This window comes from Mesoplodon bidens (genome assembly GCF_964165515.1).
Source record: "Mesoplodon bidens genome assembly, chromosome: X".
Lineage (NCBI taxonomy): Eukaryota > Metazoa > Chordata > Mammalia > Artiodactyla > Ziphiidae > Mesoplodon > Mesoplodon bidens.
In genome coordinates, this window is record NC_138163.1 from 77,317,946 (window position 1) to 77,339,392 (window position 21,447).

Consider the following 21,447-nt stretch of genomic DNA (forward strand, 5'->3'; position numbering starts at 1 on the left):
ACAGTCTATAGATGGGTCACAGTTTTTTATCCTCTGCCAATCTCTCTCTCTTTTTAACTTCAAAAAATCGTGGTAAAATACATGTAGCATAATAGTTGACATTTTAACAATTTTAAGTGTATAATTTAGTGGCATTAATTATATTAATAAAGTTGTATAACCATGATCACTATTTGCAAAATGTTTCATGACTCCAAAGAGAAACTTTGTTCCCATTAAGCGGTAACTCTAAACCCCCCTCCTCCCAGCCCATGGTAACCTCTAGTTTACTTTATATCTCTATGAGCTTGCCTGCTCTAGGTATTTCATATGAATGGAATTATACCATATGTGACATTTTGTCTCTGGCTTTTTTCACTTAACATAATGTTTTCAACGTTCACCTATGTTGCAGAACGTATCAGAGTTCTATTTCATGGTTGAATATTATCCCATTGTGTGTATATGCCACATTTTGTTTATCCATTCATCTATTAATGGACATTTGAGTTGTTTCCCCCTTTTGGTTATTGTAATTCTTTCTTGGACATTGTCATACAAGTATCTGTTTGAGTACCTGTTTTCAGTTCTTTTGAGTATATACCTAGGAGTGGAATTGCTGGGTCATACTGTAGTTCTATGTTTAATTTTTGAGGAACTACCAGCTTCCACAGTGGCTATATCATTTTACATTCCCACCAGCAATGTATGGGAATGTAATACCTTTCTCCACATCCTTGCCAATACGTTTTATTCCTTTTTAAAAACAGCCATCCTAGTAGGTGTAAGGACATTGCATTGTGATTTTGATTTCTATTTCCCTAATGACAAATGATTTTGAGTATCTATTTATGTGTTTATTACTCATGTATATATCTTCCTTGGAGAAATATCTATTTAAGTCCTTTGCCCATTTTTAATTGGGTTGTTTGTTGTTTCATTTTAGGAGTTATTTACATATTCTTGATATTAAACCTGTATTAGTTTGATTGGGCTGCCATAACAAAACACCATAGACTGGGTGGCTTAAATAACAGAAATTTATCTTCTTACAATTCTAGAGGCTAGTAATCCAAGATCAAGGAGTCAACAGGTTTATTTTCTTCTGGGGCCTCTCTCCTTGGCTTGCAGATAGATGGTCACCTTCTCACTCTGTCATCAGATGGCTGTTCCTCTGTCTGTGTCCTAATCTACCCTTCTTATAAGGACACCAGTCATATTGGATTAGGACCCATGCTAGCAGCTTCACTTTAACTTAATTACATCTTTAAAGGCCCTATCTACAAAAAAAGTCATATTCTATGGTACTGAGGATTAGAGCTTCAAAATATGAATTTTGGGGAGACACAATTCAGCCCATTACAAAGCTTATCAGATAAATGATTTGTAAATGTTTTTTTCCATTGTCTGGGTTGTATTGTCACTCTCTGATAGTGTCCTTTGATGCACAAAAGTTTGAAAGTTTAATGAAGTCCAATTTATCTATATTTTTTAGTTATTTTCACATTGTATTTTAATTATCAGTTTATCAGTCTCCCATCAGATTGGGGATTCCTTCAAGGAGAGACTATCTTGTTCACTTTGTCTTGACATAGGTACCAAATTATTTGAGAAATGAGTAACAAACACTTCAAATGGCATGCATTTATCCATAATTATTGAGTATTAACCTACAAATATTCTGTAATCCAATTTTAAATCCTCAAATTTATACCAAGGCTTTCATTTAGCTTATGCTAATTTTTAAAATGTGTAGCTTTGAGGCATTTTATTATAAAAAGCTGGTACTCATACATAAATGAATTGGAACTTAAAATTCATCATACATTTACTTCATTTTTTAGCTTGACCTTCTAGTAAATCTTTAGCTTCATTGATTTTGGCTGCTATATAAGGAGATCCTCCCTTGTCTGGGTGATTTAAAAGCATAATTCGTCGATGAGCATCTCTTATTTTTCCCTTATTGGCAGTAGGGCTTACACCTAATATTAATGCTGCTTCCCATTTTGTCATTTGGGGTTCAAACCCACCTCTGTAATAGCCACCACTGAAGGCAGATTTTGGTAGACTTTGAAAAACTTGTTTTACTTGAGGCTCCATATGCTTCATGGCTTGCAAAGCGTAACAGCCTGCAAATCCTGCAGCAGCAATGGTCAGTCCAACTGCTACCACTGTACTGGCCATGGTTCCCGCTCGGCTCCTCTGCTTCCACCGGGAGCGCGGTACATCCCTCCCCACCAACTCTACGCCTCTACATTGAAGCGCCGTGGCCACAACCAGCACGTACAAACCGCCCAGACACGGGCGCCCCAGGTTCTATTTTTTACTTTTGTTGCCTCTGCTCTTATGTCATATTTAAGAAACCATTGCCATACCTAAGATCATGCAGATTTGCTCCTATGTTTTCCTTTAAGTGTTTTATAGCTTTAGCTCTTAAATTGAAGTCTTTGATCCATTCTGATTTAAGTTTTGTATAAGATATAAGGTATGGGTCCAACTTTATTCTTTTGCATATGGATATCCAGTTTTCTCAGCACCATTTGTTGAAGAGACTATTCTTATTATTTCCCATTGAAAAGTCTTGATACCCTTGTTGAAAATCAGTTGATTGTAGATGTATGGGTTTATTTACAGAATCTCAATCCTATTCCATTGGTTTATGCCTATCTTTAAGCCACTTCCATACTGTCTTGGTTACTGTAGTTTTACGGTAAGTTTTGATATCAGCAAATGTGTCCTCCAGCTTTGTTCTTCTTTTTCAATATTGTTTTGGCTATTGTGAGTCACTTGAAATTCAACATGAATTTTAAGATGTGGTTTTCAATTTCTGCAAAAACAGTGTCATTGGTATTTTGATAAGGACTGCATTGAATCTGTAAACTTCTTTGGATATTATTGTCATTTTAACCTTAAGTCTTGCAGTCTATGGACATGACATGTCTTTCATTTATTTAGGTCTTTAATTTCTTTCAGCAATGTTTTATAGTTTTCACTTTACAAGCCTTTCACCTCTGTCTTAGCATGGGTTGCTATAACAAATACCATAGAATAGGTGGCTTAAACAACAGAAATTTATTTCTCACAGTTCTGGAGGCTGAGAAGTCCAAGATCCAGGTGTTAGCCAATTTGGTTCTTGGGGAGGGCCCTCTTCCTGCTTTGCAGACGGCCATTTCTCATTGTATCCTCACATGATGGGTAGATAGTTTATCACTCTCGTGTCTCTTCTAATAAGGGCACTAATCCTATACATGAAGGCTCCAATATCATGATCTAATTACCTCCCAAAGACCCCACCCACCTCCAAATGCCACCATTGGGGATTAGGGATTTAACATATGAATTTTGGGGAAACATAAAGATTCAGTCCATAGCAACCTCCTTGGCTAAGTTTATCCCTATATTATTTACTCTTTTGTATGCTATTGTAAATTGAATTGTTTTCTTAATTTTCTTTTCAGATTGTTCATTGCTAGTCTTTAGAAATACAACTGATATTTGAGGATATTTGAGGTTGATTTTGTGTCATGTAACTTTGCTGATTAGTTTATTAGCTCTAACAGTTTAAAAATGTTCTTCAGATATTTCTCTCTATAAGATCATATCATATGTAAATAAAATAAATCTCATCTTTCTTTACAATTTAGATGTATTTTACTTCTTTTTCTTGCCTAATGCTTTGGGTAGGACATCCAGTACTATGCTGAGTAGAAGTGGTGAAAGTGCACAAACTTGACTTGTTCCTGATGCTAGAGGAAAAGCTTATAGTCTTTCACCATTGAATATGATGTTAGCTGTGGGCTTTTTATATACAGTCTTTATCATGTTAAGGAAGCTCCCTTCTCTTTCTAGTTTATTAATTTTTAATCATGAAATGGTATAGTATTTGGTCAAATGGTCTTTTTGCTTCAATTGAGAAGATCATGGATTTTATTCCTCGCCATTCCATTAATGTGGTTTATTGCCTTGACTGATTGTCATATGTTGAACCAAACCTCTTTTTTTGTTGTTATCTTCTTTTTAAAATTTTTATTGGAGTATAGTTGATTTACAATGTTGTGTTAGTTTCAGGTATACATCAAAGTGAATCAGTTATACATATACATATATCAACTCTTTTTAAAGATTCTGCTCCCATATAGGTCATTACAGAGTATTGAATAGAGTTCCCTGGGCTATACAGTAGGATCTTATTAATTATCCATTTGATATATAGTAGTGTGTATATGTCAATACCAACCCCCCCAATTTATCCCTCCCCTGATTTCCCCCTTGGTAACCATAAGTTTGTTTTCTACATCTGTGACTCTATTTCTGTTTTGTAAATAGGTTCATTTTTATCCATTTTTTTAGATTTCACATACAACTGGTATCATATGATATTTGTCTTTGTCTGACTTACTTCACTCAGTATGACAATCTCTAGGTCCATCCATGCTGCTGCAGATGAAGTTATTTTGATCTTTTTAAGGGCTGTGTAATATTCCATTGTATATATGTACCACATCTTCTTTATCCATTCCTCTATCGATGGACAGTTAGGTTGCTACCATATCCTGGCTATTGTAAATAGTGCTGTAATGAACATTGGGATGCATGTATCTTTTTGAATTATGGTGTTCTCTGGATATAGGCCTAGGAGTGGGATTGCTGGGTCATATGGTAGTTCTATTTTTAGTTTCTCAAGGAAACTGCATACTTGTCTCCATAGTGGCTGTACTAATTTACATTCCCACAAAAAGTGTAAAAGGGTTCCCTCTACAGCATTTATTGTGTGTAGATTTTTTTATCATGTCCATTTGATTGGTGTGAGGTGACACCTCATTGTAGTTTTGATTTACATTTCTATAATAATTAGTGATGTTGAACATCTTTTCATGTACTTTTTTGGCCATCTGTATGTTTTCTATGGAGAAATGTCTGTTTAGATTTTCTGCCCATTTTTCGATTGGATTTTTTGTTTTTTTGATATTGAGCTGCATGAGCTGTTTCTATATTTTGGAGATTAATTCCTTGTCAGTCACTTCATTTGAAAATAATTTCTCCCATTCTGAGGGGTATATTTTTGTTTATAGTTTCCATTGCTGTACAAAAGATTTTAAGTTTAATTAGATCCCATTTATTTATTTTTGTTTTTATTTTCATCACTCTAGGAGGTGGATCAAAAAAGATCTTTTTGTGATTTATATCAAAGAGTGTTCTGCCAAAATGGTACAGATGAACCAGTTTGCAGGGCAGAAGTAGAGACATGGATGTAGAGAACAAACATATGGACACCAAGGGAGGAAAGTGGTGGCAGGGGGGATTGTTGATGGTGGTGGGATGAATTGGGAGATTGGGATTGTCATATATACACTAATATGTGTAAAATAGATAACTAGTAAGAACCTGCTGTATAAAAAATAAATAAATATTTTTTTTAAAAAAGAGTGTTCTGCCTATGTTTTCCTCTAAGAGTTTTAGAGTATCTGGCCTTATATTTAGGTCTTTAATCCATTTTCAGTTTATTTTTGTGTATGGTGTTAGGGAGTGTTCTAATTTCATTCTTTTACATGTAGCTATCCAGTTTGCCCAGCACCAATTATTGAACAGACTGTATTTTCTCCATTGTATATTCTTGTCTCCTTTGTCATAGATTGGAATTTCTAACCTGTTCCATTGATCTATGTTTCTGTTTTTGTGTGAGTACAATACTGTTGGATTACTATAGCTTTGTGGTATAGTCTGAAGTCAGGGAGTCTCATTCCTCCAACTCTGTTTTTCTTTCTCAAGACTGCCTTGGCTATTCGTAGTCTTTTGTGTTTCCATGCAAATTTTAATTTTTTTGTGTTAATTTTGTGAAAAATGACCTTGGTAGTTTGAAAGGGAGTATATTGAATCTGCAGATTGCTTTGGGTAGTATAGTCATTTTCACAAGGTTGATTCTTCCAATCTAAGAACATGGTATATCTCTCCATCTGTTTGTATCATCTTTGATTTCTTTCATCAGTGTCTTATAGTTTTCTGCATACAGGTCTTTTGTCTCCTTAAGTAGGTTTATTCCTTGGTACTTTATTCTTTTTTGTAATGGTAAATGGGAGAGTTTCCTTAATTTCTCTTTCAGATTTTTTGTTGTTAGTGTATAGGAATGCAAGAGATTTCTGTGCATTAATTTTGTATCCTGCTACTTTACCAAATTCATTGATTAGCTCTAGTAGTTTTCTGGTAGCATCTTTAGGATGCTTTATGTATAGTATCATGTCATCTGCAAAGAGTGACAGTTTAACTTCTTTTCCGACTTGCATTCCTTTTGTTTCTTTTTCTTCTCTGATTGCCGTGGCTAAAACTTCCAAAACTATGTTGAATAATAGTGGTGAGAGTGGGCAACCTTGTCTTTTTCCTGATCTTAGAGAAAATGGTTTCAGTTTTTCACCATTGAGAACAATGTTAGCTGTGAGTTTGTCATATATGGACTTTATTATGTTTAGGTAGGTTTCTTCTATGCCTACATTCTGGAGAGTTTTTATCATAAATGGGTGTTGAATTTTGTCAACACTTTTCAAGAGAAAAAGTGAGAAGACTCAAATCAACAGAATTAGAAATGAAAAAGAAGTAACAACTGACACTGCAGAAATACAAAAGATCATGAGATTACTACAGGCAACTGTATACCAATAAAATGGACAACCTGGAAGAAATGGGCAAATTCTTAGAAAAGCACAACCTTCCAGACTGAATCAGGAAGAAATAGAAAATATGAATAGACCAATCACAAGCAGTGAGCTTGAAACTGTGATTAAAGATCTTCCAACAGGGCTTCCCTGGTGGCGCAGTGATTGAGAGTCTGCCTGCTGATGCAGGGGACATGGTTTCGTGCCCCGGTCCAGGAAGATCCCACGTGCCATGGAGCGGCTAGGCCCGTGCGCCATGGCTGCTGAGCCTGCGTGTCCGGAGCCTGTGCTCCGAAACAGGAGAGGCCACAACAATGAGAGGCCTGTGTACCGAAAAAAAAAATCTTCAAACAAACAAAAGCCCAGGACCAGGTGGCTTCACAGGCAAATTCTATCAAACATTTAGAGAAGAGCTAACACCTATCCTTCTCAAACTCTTCCAAAATATAGCAGAGGGAGGAACACTCTGAAACTCATTTCACGAGGCCACCACCACCCTGATACCAAAACCAGACAAAGATGTCACAAAGAAAGAAAACTACAGGCCAATATCACTGATGAACATAGATGCAATAATCCTCAACAAAACACTCAAACAGAATCTACCAGCACATTAAAAGGATCATACCCCTTGATCAACTGGGGTTTATCCCTGGAATGCAAGGATTCTTTAATATTCTCTAATCAGTCAATGTGATACACCATATTAACAAATTGAAGGATAAAAACTATATGATAATCTCAATATTTATAAGCTTTTGATTTTTTCATTTACATTGGCAATGAAGGCATGATTCAGGAGAGAAATTTTCCATTTCTTAATTCACATTCGTCAGGCCTGCTTTGTTCATGGAAAAAGAAAAACCTTACAGGAAATGTTCATCTCTTTTTCTGTAGTGGCTGCAGCTATATTATTTACAAATCTTATCATACCACTGCCCCATTTACCTTAGAGATGCCTACCTTATTGATGAAAGTCTTCCATTTTCTTATATGTTCTGGTTATAGTAACTTAATTAACAAAATTTATCTTCTTGGCTGTCACAGCAATGACTATTTTGTTTTTGAGAGAAGTCTTCCACTTCTCATCCCTGCTTGCTTCATCTATAGTTACTTTAGTAATGAAAATCTTATATCACTATGTCTGCACTGGCATAGGTTTCTTTTTCTTTTTTTAAAAAAAATAATGAAACAAGTCTTCCTATTCTTTGAGTATCTCAGCAGTAGTTGTTTCGTTCTCTAAATTAGATGTGGTCACTTCATTCTTGAAGAAAGTTTTCCCATATCTGTCTTTATATTAGCAGTGGTCACTTGTCCAGAATAATAGTCATTCATCCCTTGTATCTGCCCAGGTATGGCTACTTTGTTCATTCAAGAAGTCTTCTAATTCCCAGTTTAAACTTGTCATATCTTATCACCTTGTTTATGAAATAAATCTTCCATGTTTCTTTTGCAAATATCCATAGACAACGTACTTAGTAAACACATTTTCTATCTCTACCTCTCAATCTTCACCAGCCCCAGCAAATTTATTAACAAAAGAACTCTTCTTCCTGTGCCTGCAAGGGACATAACTGCCTTATTTGGGAAAATTCTTCCACCTTCATGACCTTGCTGAGACAAGTTCTCCCTTCTTCCCCATCTCACACACCCAATCACCACATACAGTTCTCCACTTCCTTGTCTGCCCCATCCATGGCTCCAGTATTCATGAAAGAAATCTTCAACCTCCTTATATGGTTCATAGTTCTTTGATATGAAAAGTAGTCTCCTTCCTCCCTCTTTGAACTGGCCATAGCTAGTTTTTTTCTCTAAATAAGCCTCCCACCTCCCTGCAGAGGACGTATCATAAACTGGTTAGGAGCAGAATGTCTACAGTTATACTGCTTGGATTTAAAGTATGGCTCTATCCCTTACTAGCTGTATAACCTTGAACAATTAATTTAATTGCCTTATGCCTCAGTTCCCTCATCTGTAAGATGGGAATAACAATAGCAATAATATCTACTTCATAGTTTGTTTTCATGATTAAATATGACAATCTATGTAAAATGTCTAAAACACACAGTAAATACTAGAAGTGTTGGATAATATTATTTTTTCATATTATATATTGCAAATCAACAAGAAAAAGAAAAATATATAAAGAGCTCCAGACCTAAGTGCTTTGTTCATGAATAACTGTTCAACTTCCCATGCCTACAATGACCATGGGTACAATTTTTATTAAATAATCTTCCCTATTGTTTCTTGCATTGGCCATGGCTATATTGTTTAGGAAAGAAGACTTTCCTAAAGAATTTTTCACCTCTTTGTCAGCATCGTTGGTGATGTTTTGTTCACAAAAGATGAGTGCTATGGTCTGAATATTTTGTCCCTTCCGAATTCTTATGTTGAAATCCTAACCCCCAAGGTGATGGCATTAGGAGGTGGGGCCTTTCAGAGGTGCTTAAGTCATGAGGTTGGAGACCTCATGAATGGGATTAGTGACTGCCCTTCTAAAAGAGACCCCACAGTGTTCCTTAGCCCCTTCTACCATGTGAGATTATAGCAAAAAACAGCTAACTATGATCCGGAAAGTAGGCCTTCACCAGACACCAAATCTGCCAGTGCCTTAATCGTGGACTTCCTAGCCTCCAGAACTGTGAGAAATAAATTTCTGTTTTATATAAGCCACCCAATCTATGGTATTTTGTTATATCAGCCCGAATGGACTAGATAATTTGGTTTGCTTTCTAATCTGTGCTAGTCCTGTCTACTTGGATCATAAAATGTCTTTGATCTCCAAATTTGTACCAACCATAGCTTCACAAAATAAGTCTTCCACATCCTGTTTGCACTGGCCACATGGCTACTTTGTTTAATAAAGAAAGCTTCCATTTGCCTAACTGTTCCAAACACTGTGTTTACTTTGTTTATGAACAAATATTCTCTTTGTCAGCATTGACCATGGCTACTTTGTTCACAAGTCTTTCACTTTCAGTTTCTTTCACTTCCTTTACAGCACAGGCCATGGTTACCTCATTCCTGAAGAAAGTCTTCCACTTCTATGGGATCTTCACCTGCCAGATTTTAACTACTGTGCCTAGTTTGTATCCCTTATTTTTGTTGCACATTTGAATCCTTCTGGTGAAAGCTTCACATATGCACATTCTCCTGCCAAACACCAGGAGACTAATGGCCAGATCATTTGTATCAAACAAGGTACTGGATTATGACTGCTGCTATGTCTCCTAATGATAATCCAGCTGGACTAACTAGTTTACTACCATGATATTCCCTATAACAACTCACTGCGTTTCTCTATCCTGAATATTCACTTTCAGAACAATGACGATTGCCAATCTTGCTACCTCCTTGTGTTTCCTAGTTTCACCAATATCTTGACAGCTTACAGAGAGATATATAAAGAGTATTCTAACCAATACAAAGGTTCAGGCAAGGACATCCAAGTGGGAGACTTCTTTTGGTTCCCTTCACTACAATTTTATACTGAATACCCTTGCCAATTCATAAACATTCATTCAAGTTTTCATGCTTTATGTTTCATCCTATTAATTTCTCCAACCCAAGAAGAATAATACAAGTATGACATGAAAAATATGCTGTAATCATGGTGAGACAATGGCCAGCTTGGGTACCTGGTTCCCTGAAACGTGTACAAATTACAAAAGCAGTCATGTTAACTGCCTACCACCTCAGGAATGCACCAGAGAGCATTAGGGCTCTCTATGGGTAAACATGTAAAACCCCAGTCTCTGTCTAAGGAAGGGTATCTTGGGGACAAAATTTCATCCCAACTCAGCCCCTTCAATAGACCCACTTGTCCGAGCAAACACAGACTATTAGCTAGTAAAAAGTCAGCCATGGATTAATGTTCTTTTCTCTAAAAAATATGCACCACTTCTCTTGTTTAGACCTACTGTTCCTTGTTTCCAACAACTCTGAACCCCATTTGGCTTCACACCTTTGCTTTTTGATCCTCAACTCATTCCTAATTAAGAGCTTGATGAGTTAATTTGGACGTGCATTTCTGGCTTGACTGTTTCCCCTTCTTTCAGACCTGATAGTCTGTATTCCTACTCCAGATTTACACAGCATAATTGCAGGTAAGAAGTTCTCCTGATTTTCACCCAACTGTCTGGGTGATCAGCGTATATTCATAGGTTCTTCTCCCCAAAGACCCCTGCAACACCCTCAATACCAGTCCAACTCCATCCTTCAGAAAATAGATATGGAAAATCCATATATATGTATATGTTTCCTTATAAAAATTACAAATATTATAAAATTCAAAAGTGTCTAGTATACTCGTTTACTAGGAAATCCTGTCAGGCTGGTATTTCTAGAATCTGGACTAATAAGGGTGGTGTTGAAATGAATCCTGTTCATTCTACAGTGAATGGGAGGATAATTTTTTCAATTGTGCAAGTGAGAATTATTTATGGTTTCTGACTACCATCTGGTTATGTTTGTTTGTCCCACCCAGGAGTTTCTGACAAGAGCTGCCATTCATCAGATTTGCAAGGGGGAACAGCCAGTCAGCATGCCACTACATCCTAACAACTGGCCCAGGAACTATCCAGAAGCCAAAGTCTCTAGAGCATCTGGACACTTCTGCATATGGCCATAAACACTAATTCTGCATACGGCCATAAACACTAATTCTCTAGTAGCATGTCCAGGAAGTAAGTAAGGAAGTACCCTAATCGGTCCCTGTATACATGTTCTAATTCAGAAAAAAAGAGGGCTGGAACACAAGAGAAAAGGTTGTGTTGCAGGAAAAAAAATGGAGAGTATGTCAGGCACGGTGGAAAAATAGATTTAAATATATAAACTGGAAATTAAAGGAAAGTGTGTATAGGGTGGAGTTGTAGGAAGAAACCTAAAAAGACAGGTGGCAATATTACACATTTCTATTTTTTTCTAAAATATAGGAATGTTTCTTAAGTGCCCTTCTTAAGAGAGAAGGTATTTTGAATGAATGGTGGATTTTAAATGGGATATTTAAATTCATAATCTGTAGGATCTGAGAAGCTGTCATGGATTGACCAGCACTTCCTTTATCTCTTTGATTCTCTCTCTCTCCCTTTTGTCCAAATAACATTAAGCCTCTGTTATGGACTATTTTTCTAATAAAAATGTAGTTCTAGGAATATCACTTTTCCTTGGGAAATGCTCTTATATAAGAGATAGTTCTTTAGAGTCTCAGCCACTTCAAGGATCACATTTAGTTCAGGAATTTTATTTTGTTTTCAAGTTTTCATGAGAGTGGGACTGATGTTATATTCTTACATACTCTAATAGCTGCTCTTTAAACTTTAGAAAGCTGAGACTTACGAAAGGCTTTGGAGATGCTTTGTCACTTCCAGTGGGAGAAATATCAGTGTGCAGTTGCTAAAGAGACCGAGAATCAAACCAATTTCTTGAGAATGAGATCACTCTTCCTGGAATTAAACATTTTAAATGAAAGCTATATTTTAAAAGTCTTGTATATATGTTGGGACTTTATCTGGAGGATTAAGAGCCAAATTGACAGTAAGAAGAAATTTGTATAGAAATACATTATTTGAAATATGTTTTTGTTATTATCTACTGGAGGTGTAGATGCCAGAAGGGAAATTCTTGGTATCTGATCAGAAACCTTGAAAATTATAGGACACATGAGAGATTTGGGATTTAAATAATATAACAGCAGGGCTCATTACTTATACCAGAAGGCACCCTAGTCTATAACTGAAGGAGAGACCTGGGCTCAAACCAGGATGTAAAAAAAAAATTATTGTCGTATAGTTGATTTACAATGTTGTGTTAAGCAAAGTGAATCAGTTATGCATTAATATATATCCACTCTTTTTTAGATTATTTTCCCATATAGGACATTACAGAGTACTGAGTAGAGTTCCCTGTGCTATACAGTAGGTCCTTATTAGTTATCTGTTTTATATATAGCAGCGTGTACATGTCAATCCCAATCTTCCAATTTATCCCTCCCTCCCACCCCGCAGTAACCATAAGTTTGTTTTCTACACCTGGGACTCTATTTCTGTTTTGTAAATAAGTTCCTATTTACCCTTTTTTTTACATTCCACACATAAGCGATATCATATCATATTTGTCTTTCTCTGTCTGACTTACTTCACTCAGCATGAAAATCTCTAGGTCCATCCATGTGGCTGTAAATGTCATTATTTTCTTCTTTAGCTGAGGAATATTCCTTTGTATATATATGTACCTCATCTTCTTTATCCATTCCTCTGTCGATGGACATTTAGGTTGCTTCCATGTTATGGCTATTGTAAGTAGTGCTGCAATGAACAATGGGGTGTATGTATCCTTTTGAATTATGGGTTTCTCCAGATATATGTCCAGGAGTGGGATTGCTGGATCATATGGTAGCTCTATTTTTAATTTTTTTAAGGAACTTCCATACTGTTCTCCATAGTGGCTGTACCCGCTTACATTCCCACCAACAGTGTAGGAGGGTTCCATTTTCTCCACACTCTCCAGCATTTATTGTTTGTGGATTTTTTGATGATGACCATTCTAACTGGTATGAGGTGACACCTCACTGTAGTTTTGATTTGCATATGTCTAATAATCCCAACCAGGAATTTGAAAAGTTGGATCTGAGAAGACTGAGAAGATAATGGCGAGGCAGAGGGTGAGGGAAGAAAACTGATTCTTTGTAAATATTTTGGGCATTTAATTTATTTTTGAAGAAGGATGGAGGATAGTTGACATTTTATGCTGCTGTCATATGTTGTTTGGTTTTGATGATGCTCTTTTAGAGTATAAAATATATAACCTTTGTAATGAGATTTCTGAGGTGAGGGGTTGTATTGTTATTGAAGGAGAATGTCATTAGTATTTTAAATTGATGTCACTGTATTATTTGAATTATAATGATTCTGTTATATTCTGAACAACATGTATTCTTCACTGTTGAGCTTTGTTGGAAAGGAAGGATATTTATATAGTTAAATGTGAGGGGGAAATTTGTGGCATTTTAGAGTGATGCTATCATATTATATGAAGTATAATGATGCTTGTGCAATGTATACCCTTGTCACTTAAGAGTGGTGGATTGAGAGGTCTTGTATACTTAGTACTTATACTGCTATCTAGTAGTAGAAAGCATTTAATAAATATTTGTTGATTGGATTAATGACTAATTGAGTGAATATTTGCATGGTATTTCTGCAATATTTATCTGATATTTCCTCATAAATGCCTGAAAAAATAAAGTTTATATTTGTTTTATAAATAAAAATTATCTGGTATTTCCACTCAGAAACACCCGGGTGAGGCAAACAAACATAACCAGATGGTAGCCAAAAAACATGAATAATCCTCACAAGCTCAGTTGAAAAAAATCCTCCCATATGCTGTAGAATGAACAGGACCTCTCATCCCAGCAACCCCCTTAGTAGTCAAGTTTCTAGAAATGACAGACTTTCCTCTTTTTAGGGCAAATGTATACTAGGTATCTATATGGGATATCTGTCCATATCCCTGGAAGGCCAATTAATATTGGCTATATTTGTGGTAGGCATCAAGAGGAGGATTTGGGAATTTAGGATATTAACTTTGGAACTGTAAGAGACACTTGGGTTTAAATAGTAAGATTTTGGAGCTGCATCACTTACGAAAGGTGACTTAAACTGAAGCTGCTGAAGAGACCAGAAAATAATTAGGTACATGATGACACCCTCTGGATTAGACTAAGGGAAAGAAGCCAATGGTGGTGTTGTAGTGGGTATTTTAAACAGATGACCCTCACTTCCTCTGGGAAATGACGTTCCCAATATACATGGTCATAAGGGTGGGTTCCCAGTGGCTGTATTTCAATATTACACTATGTCTATGATCATAATGATCAGTTTTACACTATTGCTATGATCTCTAATAATTACAATATTCCTATGATCATAGCTAATTGGATCAGGGGTAGGAATCAGACTCAGCTGAGCTATTCAGAGTCTCTTCCCTACAGAGTTAGAATTGGGATAGAGGGAGAAAATTTTTCTGTGGCCAAGCTTACTATATGTGTAGCAAGTATAACTCTTAAGTCCACAAATGGGAGCGTGGGAAATGCACTATTATTTTATTTAACTTTAATTAAATCCATTATTTTATTTAAATTTAATTAAATAATTAAATCCAACTCCAAATTTTCACCCCACTGAGCTGGCGAGAAGTTAAATGCAAGTCAATTTTGAGGTCCTCCCATTCCCATAAGTTATAGAAGACTATTAGACGTTTGTGTGGTTCTGGAACAATTTAGTGATGATATCCTTATTGTCCGTGCCTGCTTACTACCCTTGAAATCTGGTGGCTCTATAGCTTCTGTGATAACTATGGGTGAGATTTTTTTTAACCACAAAAATAAATTTTCTGTAAGTATCTTCTGGTTTTGGTTCTAACTCCTCTGAGGTAAGAAAATACAAAAGTCTTTGCTTTTATAATGGAATAGGAAAAAAATATATGGAGAGAAACCCCCACAAATTAGTGTCTCAATAAATTATACTGCTGCTTATGTTAACTTCAGAGCTGTTGAGTGGACATTTTAAGGTATCCTCAGGATTGCCTCCCCAGATCTCTGCAATTCTTCCTTTTCTGGTTACTACTCTGTTCTAATCTACAGAGCTGAGCCCAGAGCCACAGAGATGAGGTCTCACTCATTGTGATGGTCATTTTTATGTGTCAACTTGGCTAGGCTACAGTCCCCCATTATTCACTCAAGCACTAATCTAGTTGTTGCTGTGGAAGGTGTTTTGTAGATGTGATTAAAGTCTATAATCAGTTAACTTTAAGAAGATTATCCTAGATAGTACAGGTGGCTCTTATCCAATCAGTTGTAAGGCCTTGAGAGGAAAGTAAAAGCTTCCCCAAAGAAGAATAAATTCTGTCCGTGGATAACAGCTTCAGGTTGTGCCCAAGATATCTAGCATATATTTTCTGATGGTCTGCCCTACGGATTTTGGATTTGCCTAGTCAGCTCCCACAATCACATGAGCCAGTTACTAATAAATCTCTTAATACATACAATACATACATTATTATCTATAATATCTATTTAATATAGCTCTAGATATATTGTCTTAATCCATTCAGGCTGCTATAACGAATTACTACAGACTGGGTAACTTATAAACAATAGAAATTTCTTCCTCACAATTTGTAGGCTGGAAAGTCCAAGATCAAGGTGCTAACATGGTCAAGTTCTGGTGAAAGTCCTCTTCCATGTAGCAGACTTTTGACTTCTCACTGTGTCATCACATAGTGGAAGGGAATCAGGGAGCTCTGTGATGTCTCTTTTATAACAGCACTAATCCTATTCATAAGAGCTCCACCCTCATGGTCTAAGCACCGTCCCAAAGCCCCACATCCTAATACAATTACATTGAGTGTATGTTGAGGATTTCAACATATGAATCTTGGGGAAATATAAATATTCAGAACATAGCATGTTATGTATATATGCCATAGCTGAATGGTTTAAGGATAGATACACTTAATCCAAACAAGATCGATCAGACTCTCATAAAGTTGTGATTCTGAACTTAGACATGGAGAGATTAAAATATATCACCTTAATGACAAAGCAGTAGGAGGAAGGCTCAAACACTCCTGTTGCTGAGGTCCCCAGAGCGGCTGTGGTATCTTGAATTCTGTGACATACCATAGTTTCATCTTAATGACTTACTTTTTTGGCTTAAGAAAGATTGGTTTCCAATATTTCTAACCTGAGAGTACGGAGTACATGGGAAATAACACAGGTCCCATCAAAATACTTACTACTTGTAGTAGGAAAGTATTATTTCCTCCTGATGTGTGCCACAATAATTTTAGCTCACACTTAAATATAATTAAAACTAAATATCAAGAGAGTAGTATGAATAATTAGAGTAAGAATAAAAATAATTGCACCCATAAAACAATTACTGGATTTTCTAATGAATATTGGGAGGTACCTTGGAAAGAATGTGTGACTGTGGATTTTGAAGGTTCTATTTACCAAGAGAATGAGAAATATAGCTTTGGATTTGGCTGACACTCACTAGAGACATCTCATTCAATATGATAGCTCAGGCAGCAGACTGAGGTTCTCATGAGTTCTGAATGGGCTGGTGCAAAACAGGTCCAGAGCTGGCTACTCTAGCTGCCACTGAAGAATAAAAACGTCTTTGACACAGTTTTAAAAGAAACAAAGGGGAAGCAAAACTGGTGGAGTAGGTAGCACAGGATCCATTCCTCAAAAGAAACACTAAAAAACTGAGGGAAAATCTGTCCAAAACAACTTTGTAAGAACAATGCAAAATATTCAAAACTTCAGAGCAACCGAGAAAATTCTCAATCAGGAAAAAGGCAACTTGGACAGCCACATGCAGAAGAATGAAACTGGACCATGATCTTACAACATACACAAAAATTAACTCAAAACGGATTAAAGACTTGAGCATAAGAACTTACACCATAAAATTGTTAGATGAAAACATGAATGGTAAGCTCCTTGACACGTGTAGTGGAGATATTTTGGGGGGATTTAACACTAAATGCAAAGGCAACAAAAACAAAATAAAGAAGTGGGACTACATCAAACTAAAAAGCTTCTATACAACAAAGGAAACCATCAACAAAATGAAAAGGTAACCCACTGAATGGGAGAAAATATGTGCAAATCACATATCTGATAATATACAAAAATAAAAAGAGTTCAGACAACTAAATCATAAAAAAGGGATTTAAAAATGGGCAGAGGAACTGAATAGATATTTTTTGTAAAGAAGACATACAGCTGGTCAACAGGCACGTCAAAAGTTGCTCGACATCATCAGGGAAATGGAAATCAAAACCACAGTGAGAGATACCAAAACCAGACAAAGATGTCACAAAGAAAGAAAACTACAGGCCAATATCACTGATGAACATAGATGCAAAAATCCTCAACAAAATACCAGTAAACAGAATCCAAGAGCACATTAAAAGGATCATACACCATGATCAAGTGAGGTTTATCCCAGGAATGCAACGATTCTTCAATATATGCAAATCAATCAATGTGATAAACTATCTTGACAAATTGCAGGAGAAAAACCATATGATCATATCAATAGATGCAGAAAAAGCTTTCGACAAAATTCAACACCCATTTATGATAAAAACCCTCCAGAAAGTAGGCATAGAGGGAACTTACCTAAATGTAATAAAGGCAATATATGACAAACCCACAGCCAACATCGTTCTCAATGGTGAAAACCTGAAAATATTTCCACTAAAGTCAGGAAGAAGACAAGGTTGCCCACTCTCACCACATTATTCAACAAAGTTCTGGAAGATTTAACCACAACAATCAGACAAGAAAAAGAAATAAATGGAATACAAATTGGAAAAGAAGAAGTAAAGCTGTCACTGTTTGCAGATGACATGATGATATACAAAGATAATCCTAAAGATTCTACCAGGAAACTACTAGAGCTATTCAATGAATTTGGTAAAGTAGTGGGATACAAAATTAATGCACAGAAATATCTTTCATTCCTAAATACTAATGATGAAAAATCTGAATGAGAAATTAAGGAAACACTGCCATTTACCACGGCAACAAAAAGAATAAAATACCTAGGAGTAAACCTACTTAAGGAGACAAAAGACCTGTATGCAGAAAACTATAAGACACTGATGAAAGAAATTAAAGATGATATAATCAGATGGAGAGATATACCATGTTCCTGGATTGGAAGAATCAACACTGTGAAAATGACTCTACTACCCAAAGCAATCTACAGATTCAATGCAATCCCTATGAAACAACCAATGGCATTTTTCACAGAACTAGAACAAAAATTTTCACAATTTGTATGGAAACACAAAAGACCCTGAATAGACAAAGCTATCCTGAGAAAGAAAAATGGAGCTGGAGAGATTAGGCTCCAGGACTTCAGACCATACTGCAAAGCTACAGTAATCAAGACAGTATGGCATAGGCACAAAAACAGAAATATAGGCTAATGGAACAGGATAGAAAGCCCAGAGATATACCCACACACATATGGTCACCTTATTTTTGATAAAAGAGGCAAGAATATACAATGGAGAAAAGACAGCCCCTTCAATAAGTGGTGCTGGGAAAACTGGGCAGCTACATGTTAAAGAATGAAATTATAACACTCTCTAACACCATACACAAAAATAAACTCAAAGTGGATTAAAGACCTAACTGTAAGGCCAGACACTATCAAACTCTTAGAGGAAAACATAGGCAGAACACTCTATGACATAAATCACAGCAAGATCCTTTTTGACCCACCTCCTACAGAAATGGAAATAAAAACAAAAATAAAGAAATGGGACCTAATGAAACTTCAAAGCTTTTGCACAGCAAAGGAAACCATAAACAAGACCAAAAGACAACCCTCAGAATGGGAGAAAATATTTGCAAATGAAGCAACTGACAAAGGATTAATCTCCAAAATTTATAAACAGCTCATGCAGCTCAATAGCAAAAAAACAAACAACCCAATCCAAAAATGGGCAGAAGACTTAACTAGGCATTTCTCCAAAGAAGATATACAGACTGCCAACAAACACATGAAAGAATGCTCAACATCATTAATCATTAGAGAAATGCAAATCAAAACTTCAATGAGATATCATATCACACCAGTCAGAATGGCCAGCATCAAGAAATCTAGAAACAATAAATGCTGGAGAGGGTGTGGAAAAAAGGGAACACTCTTGCACTGCTGGTGGGAATGTGAATTGGTACAGCCACTATGGAGAACAGTATGGAGGTTCCTTAAAAAACTACAAATAGAACTACCATATGACCCAGCAATCCCACTACTAGGCATATACCCTGAGAAAACCATAATTCAAAAAGAGACATGTACCAAAATGTTCATTGCAGCTCTATTCACAATAGCCCGGAGCTGGAAGCAACCTAAGTGTCCATCATTGGATAAATGGATAAAGAAGATGTGGCACATATATACAATGGAATATTACTCAGCCATAAAAAGAAATGAAACTGAGCTATTTGTAATGAGGTGGATAGACCTAGAGTCTGTCATACAGAGTGAAGTAAGTCAGAAAGAGAAAGACAAATACCGTATGCTAACACATATATACGGAATTAAAAAAAAATGTCATGAAGAACCTAGGGGTAAAACGGGAATAAAGACACAGACCTACTTGAGAATGGACTTGAGGATATAGGGAGGGGGAAGGGTAAGCTGTGACAAAGCGAAAGAGAGGCATGGACATATATACACTACCAAACGTAAGGTAGATAGATAGTGGGAAGCAGCCGCAGAGCACAGGGAGAGCAGCTCGGTGCTTTGTGACCGCCTGGAGGGGTGGGATGGGGAGGTTGGGAGGGAGGGAGATGCATGAGGGAAGGGATGTGGGAACAGATGTATATGTATGACTGATTCACTTTGTTATAAAGCAGAAACTAATAAAAATATATATAAATAAAAAAGAAAAAAGAAAAAAAAAAGAAATGAGACCTAATGAAATGTAAAAGCTTTGGCACAACAAAAGAAACCATAAACAAGATGAAAAGACCCTCACAATGGGAGAAAATATTTGCAAATGAAGCAACTGAAAAAGGATTAATTTCCACAATATATAAGCAGCTCCTGCAGCTGAATATCAAACAAACAAACAACCTAATCCAAAAATGGGGAGAAGACCTAAATAGACATTTCTCCGAAGAAGATATTTGGATTGCCAACAAACACATGAAAGGATGCTCAACATCATTAATCATTACAGAAATGCAAATCAAAATGACACTGAGGTATCACCTCACACCAGCCAGAATGCCCATCATCAAAAAATCTACAAACAATAAGTGCTGGAGAGGTTGTGGAGAAAAGGGAACCCTCTTGCACTGTTGGTGGGAATGTAAATTGATACAGCCTCTATGGAGAACAGTATGGAGGTTCCTTAAAAAACTAAAACTACAACTACCATATGACCCAGCAATCCCACTACTGGGCATATACCTGAAGAAAACCGTAATTCAAAAAGAGTCATGTACCAAAATGTTCATTGCAGCTCTATTTACAATAGCCAGGACATGGAAGCAACCTAAGTGTCCATTGACAGAAGAATGGATAAAGAAGATGCGGCACATATATACAATGGAATGTTACTCAGCCATAAAAAAAATGAAATTGTTAGTTGTAGTGAGGTGGATGTACCTAGATACTGTCATACACAGTGAAGTAAGTCAGAAAGAGAAAAATAAATACCATATGCTAACACATATATATGGAATCTAAAAAAGAATATGGTCCTGAAGAACCTAGGGTCAGGACAGGAATAAAGATGAAGGCATAGAGAATGGACTTGAGGACACGGGGAGGGAGAAGGGTAAGCTGGGATGAACTGAGAGAGTGGCATGGACATATATGCTCTACCAAATATAAAATAGATAGCTAGTGGTAAGCAGCCACACAGCACAGGGAGATCAGCTTGGTGCTTTGTGTCCACCTAGAGGGATGGGGTAGCAAGTTTGGGAGGGAGACACAGAGGGAGGAGATATGGAGATATATTTATATGTATAGCTGATTCACTTTGCTATACAGCAGAAACTAACACACCATTGTAAGACCATTATACTCCAATAAAGATGTTTAAAAAAAGCACAATGAGATATCACCTCACAACTGTTAAAATGACTATCATCAAAAAGACAACAAATAACAAGTGTTGACAAGGATACAGAGAAAGGCAAACACTTGTGCATTGTTAGTGAGAATGTAAATTGGTACAGTCACTATACAAAACGGTGTGGAGCTTCCTCAAA

General features: G+C 36.4%; 1 protein-coding gene across 1 annotated transcript; it reads right to left on the reverse strand.

Annotated features, from left to right (window-relative positions):
- Positions 1–1,456: 1,456 nt before the first annotated feature.
- LOC308608592 (mitochondrial import inner membrane translocase subunit TIM14-like) lies at positions 1,457–2,287 on the reverse strand. Its single transcript, XM_081221832.1, has one exon. The coding sequence runs from the start codon at positions 2,161–2,163 to the stop codon at positions 1,813–1,815; it is 351 nt and encodes a 116-aa protein (XP_081077958.1). The 5' UTR covers positions 2,164–2,287; the 3' UTR covers positions 1,457–1,812.
- Between the last annotated feature and the right edge of the window lie 19,160 nt (positions 2,288–21,447).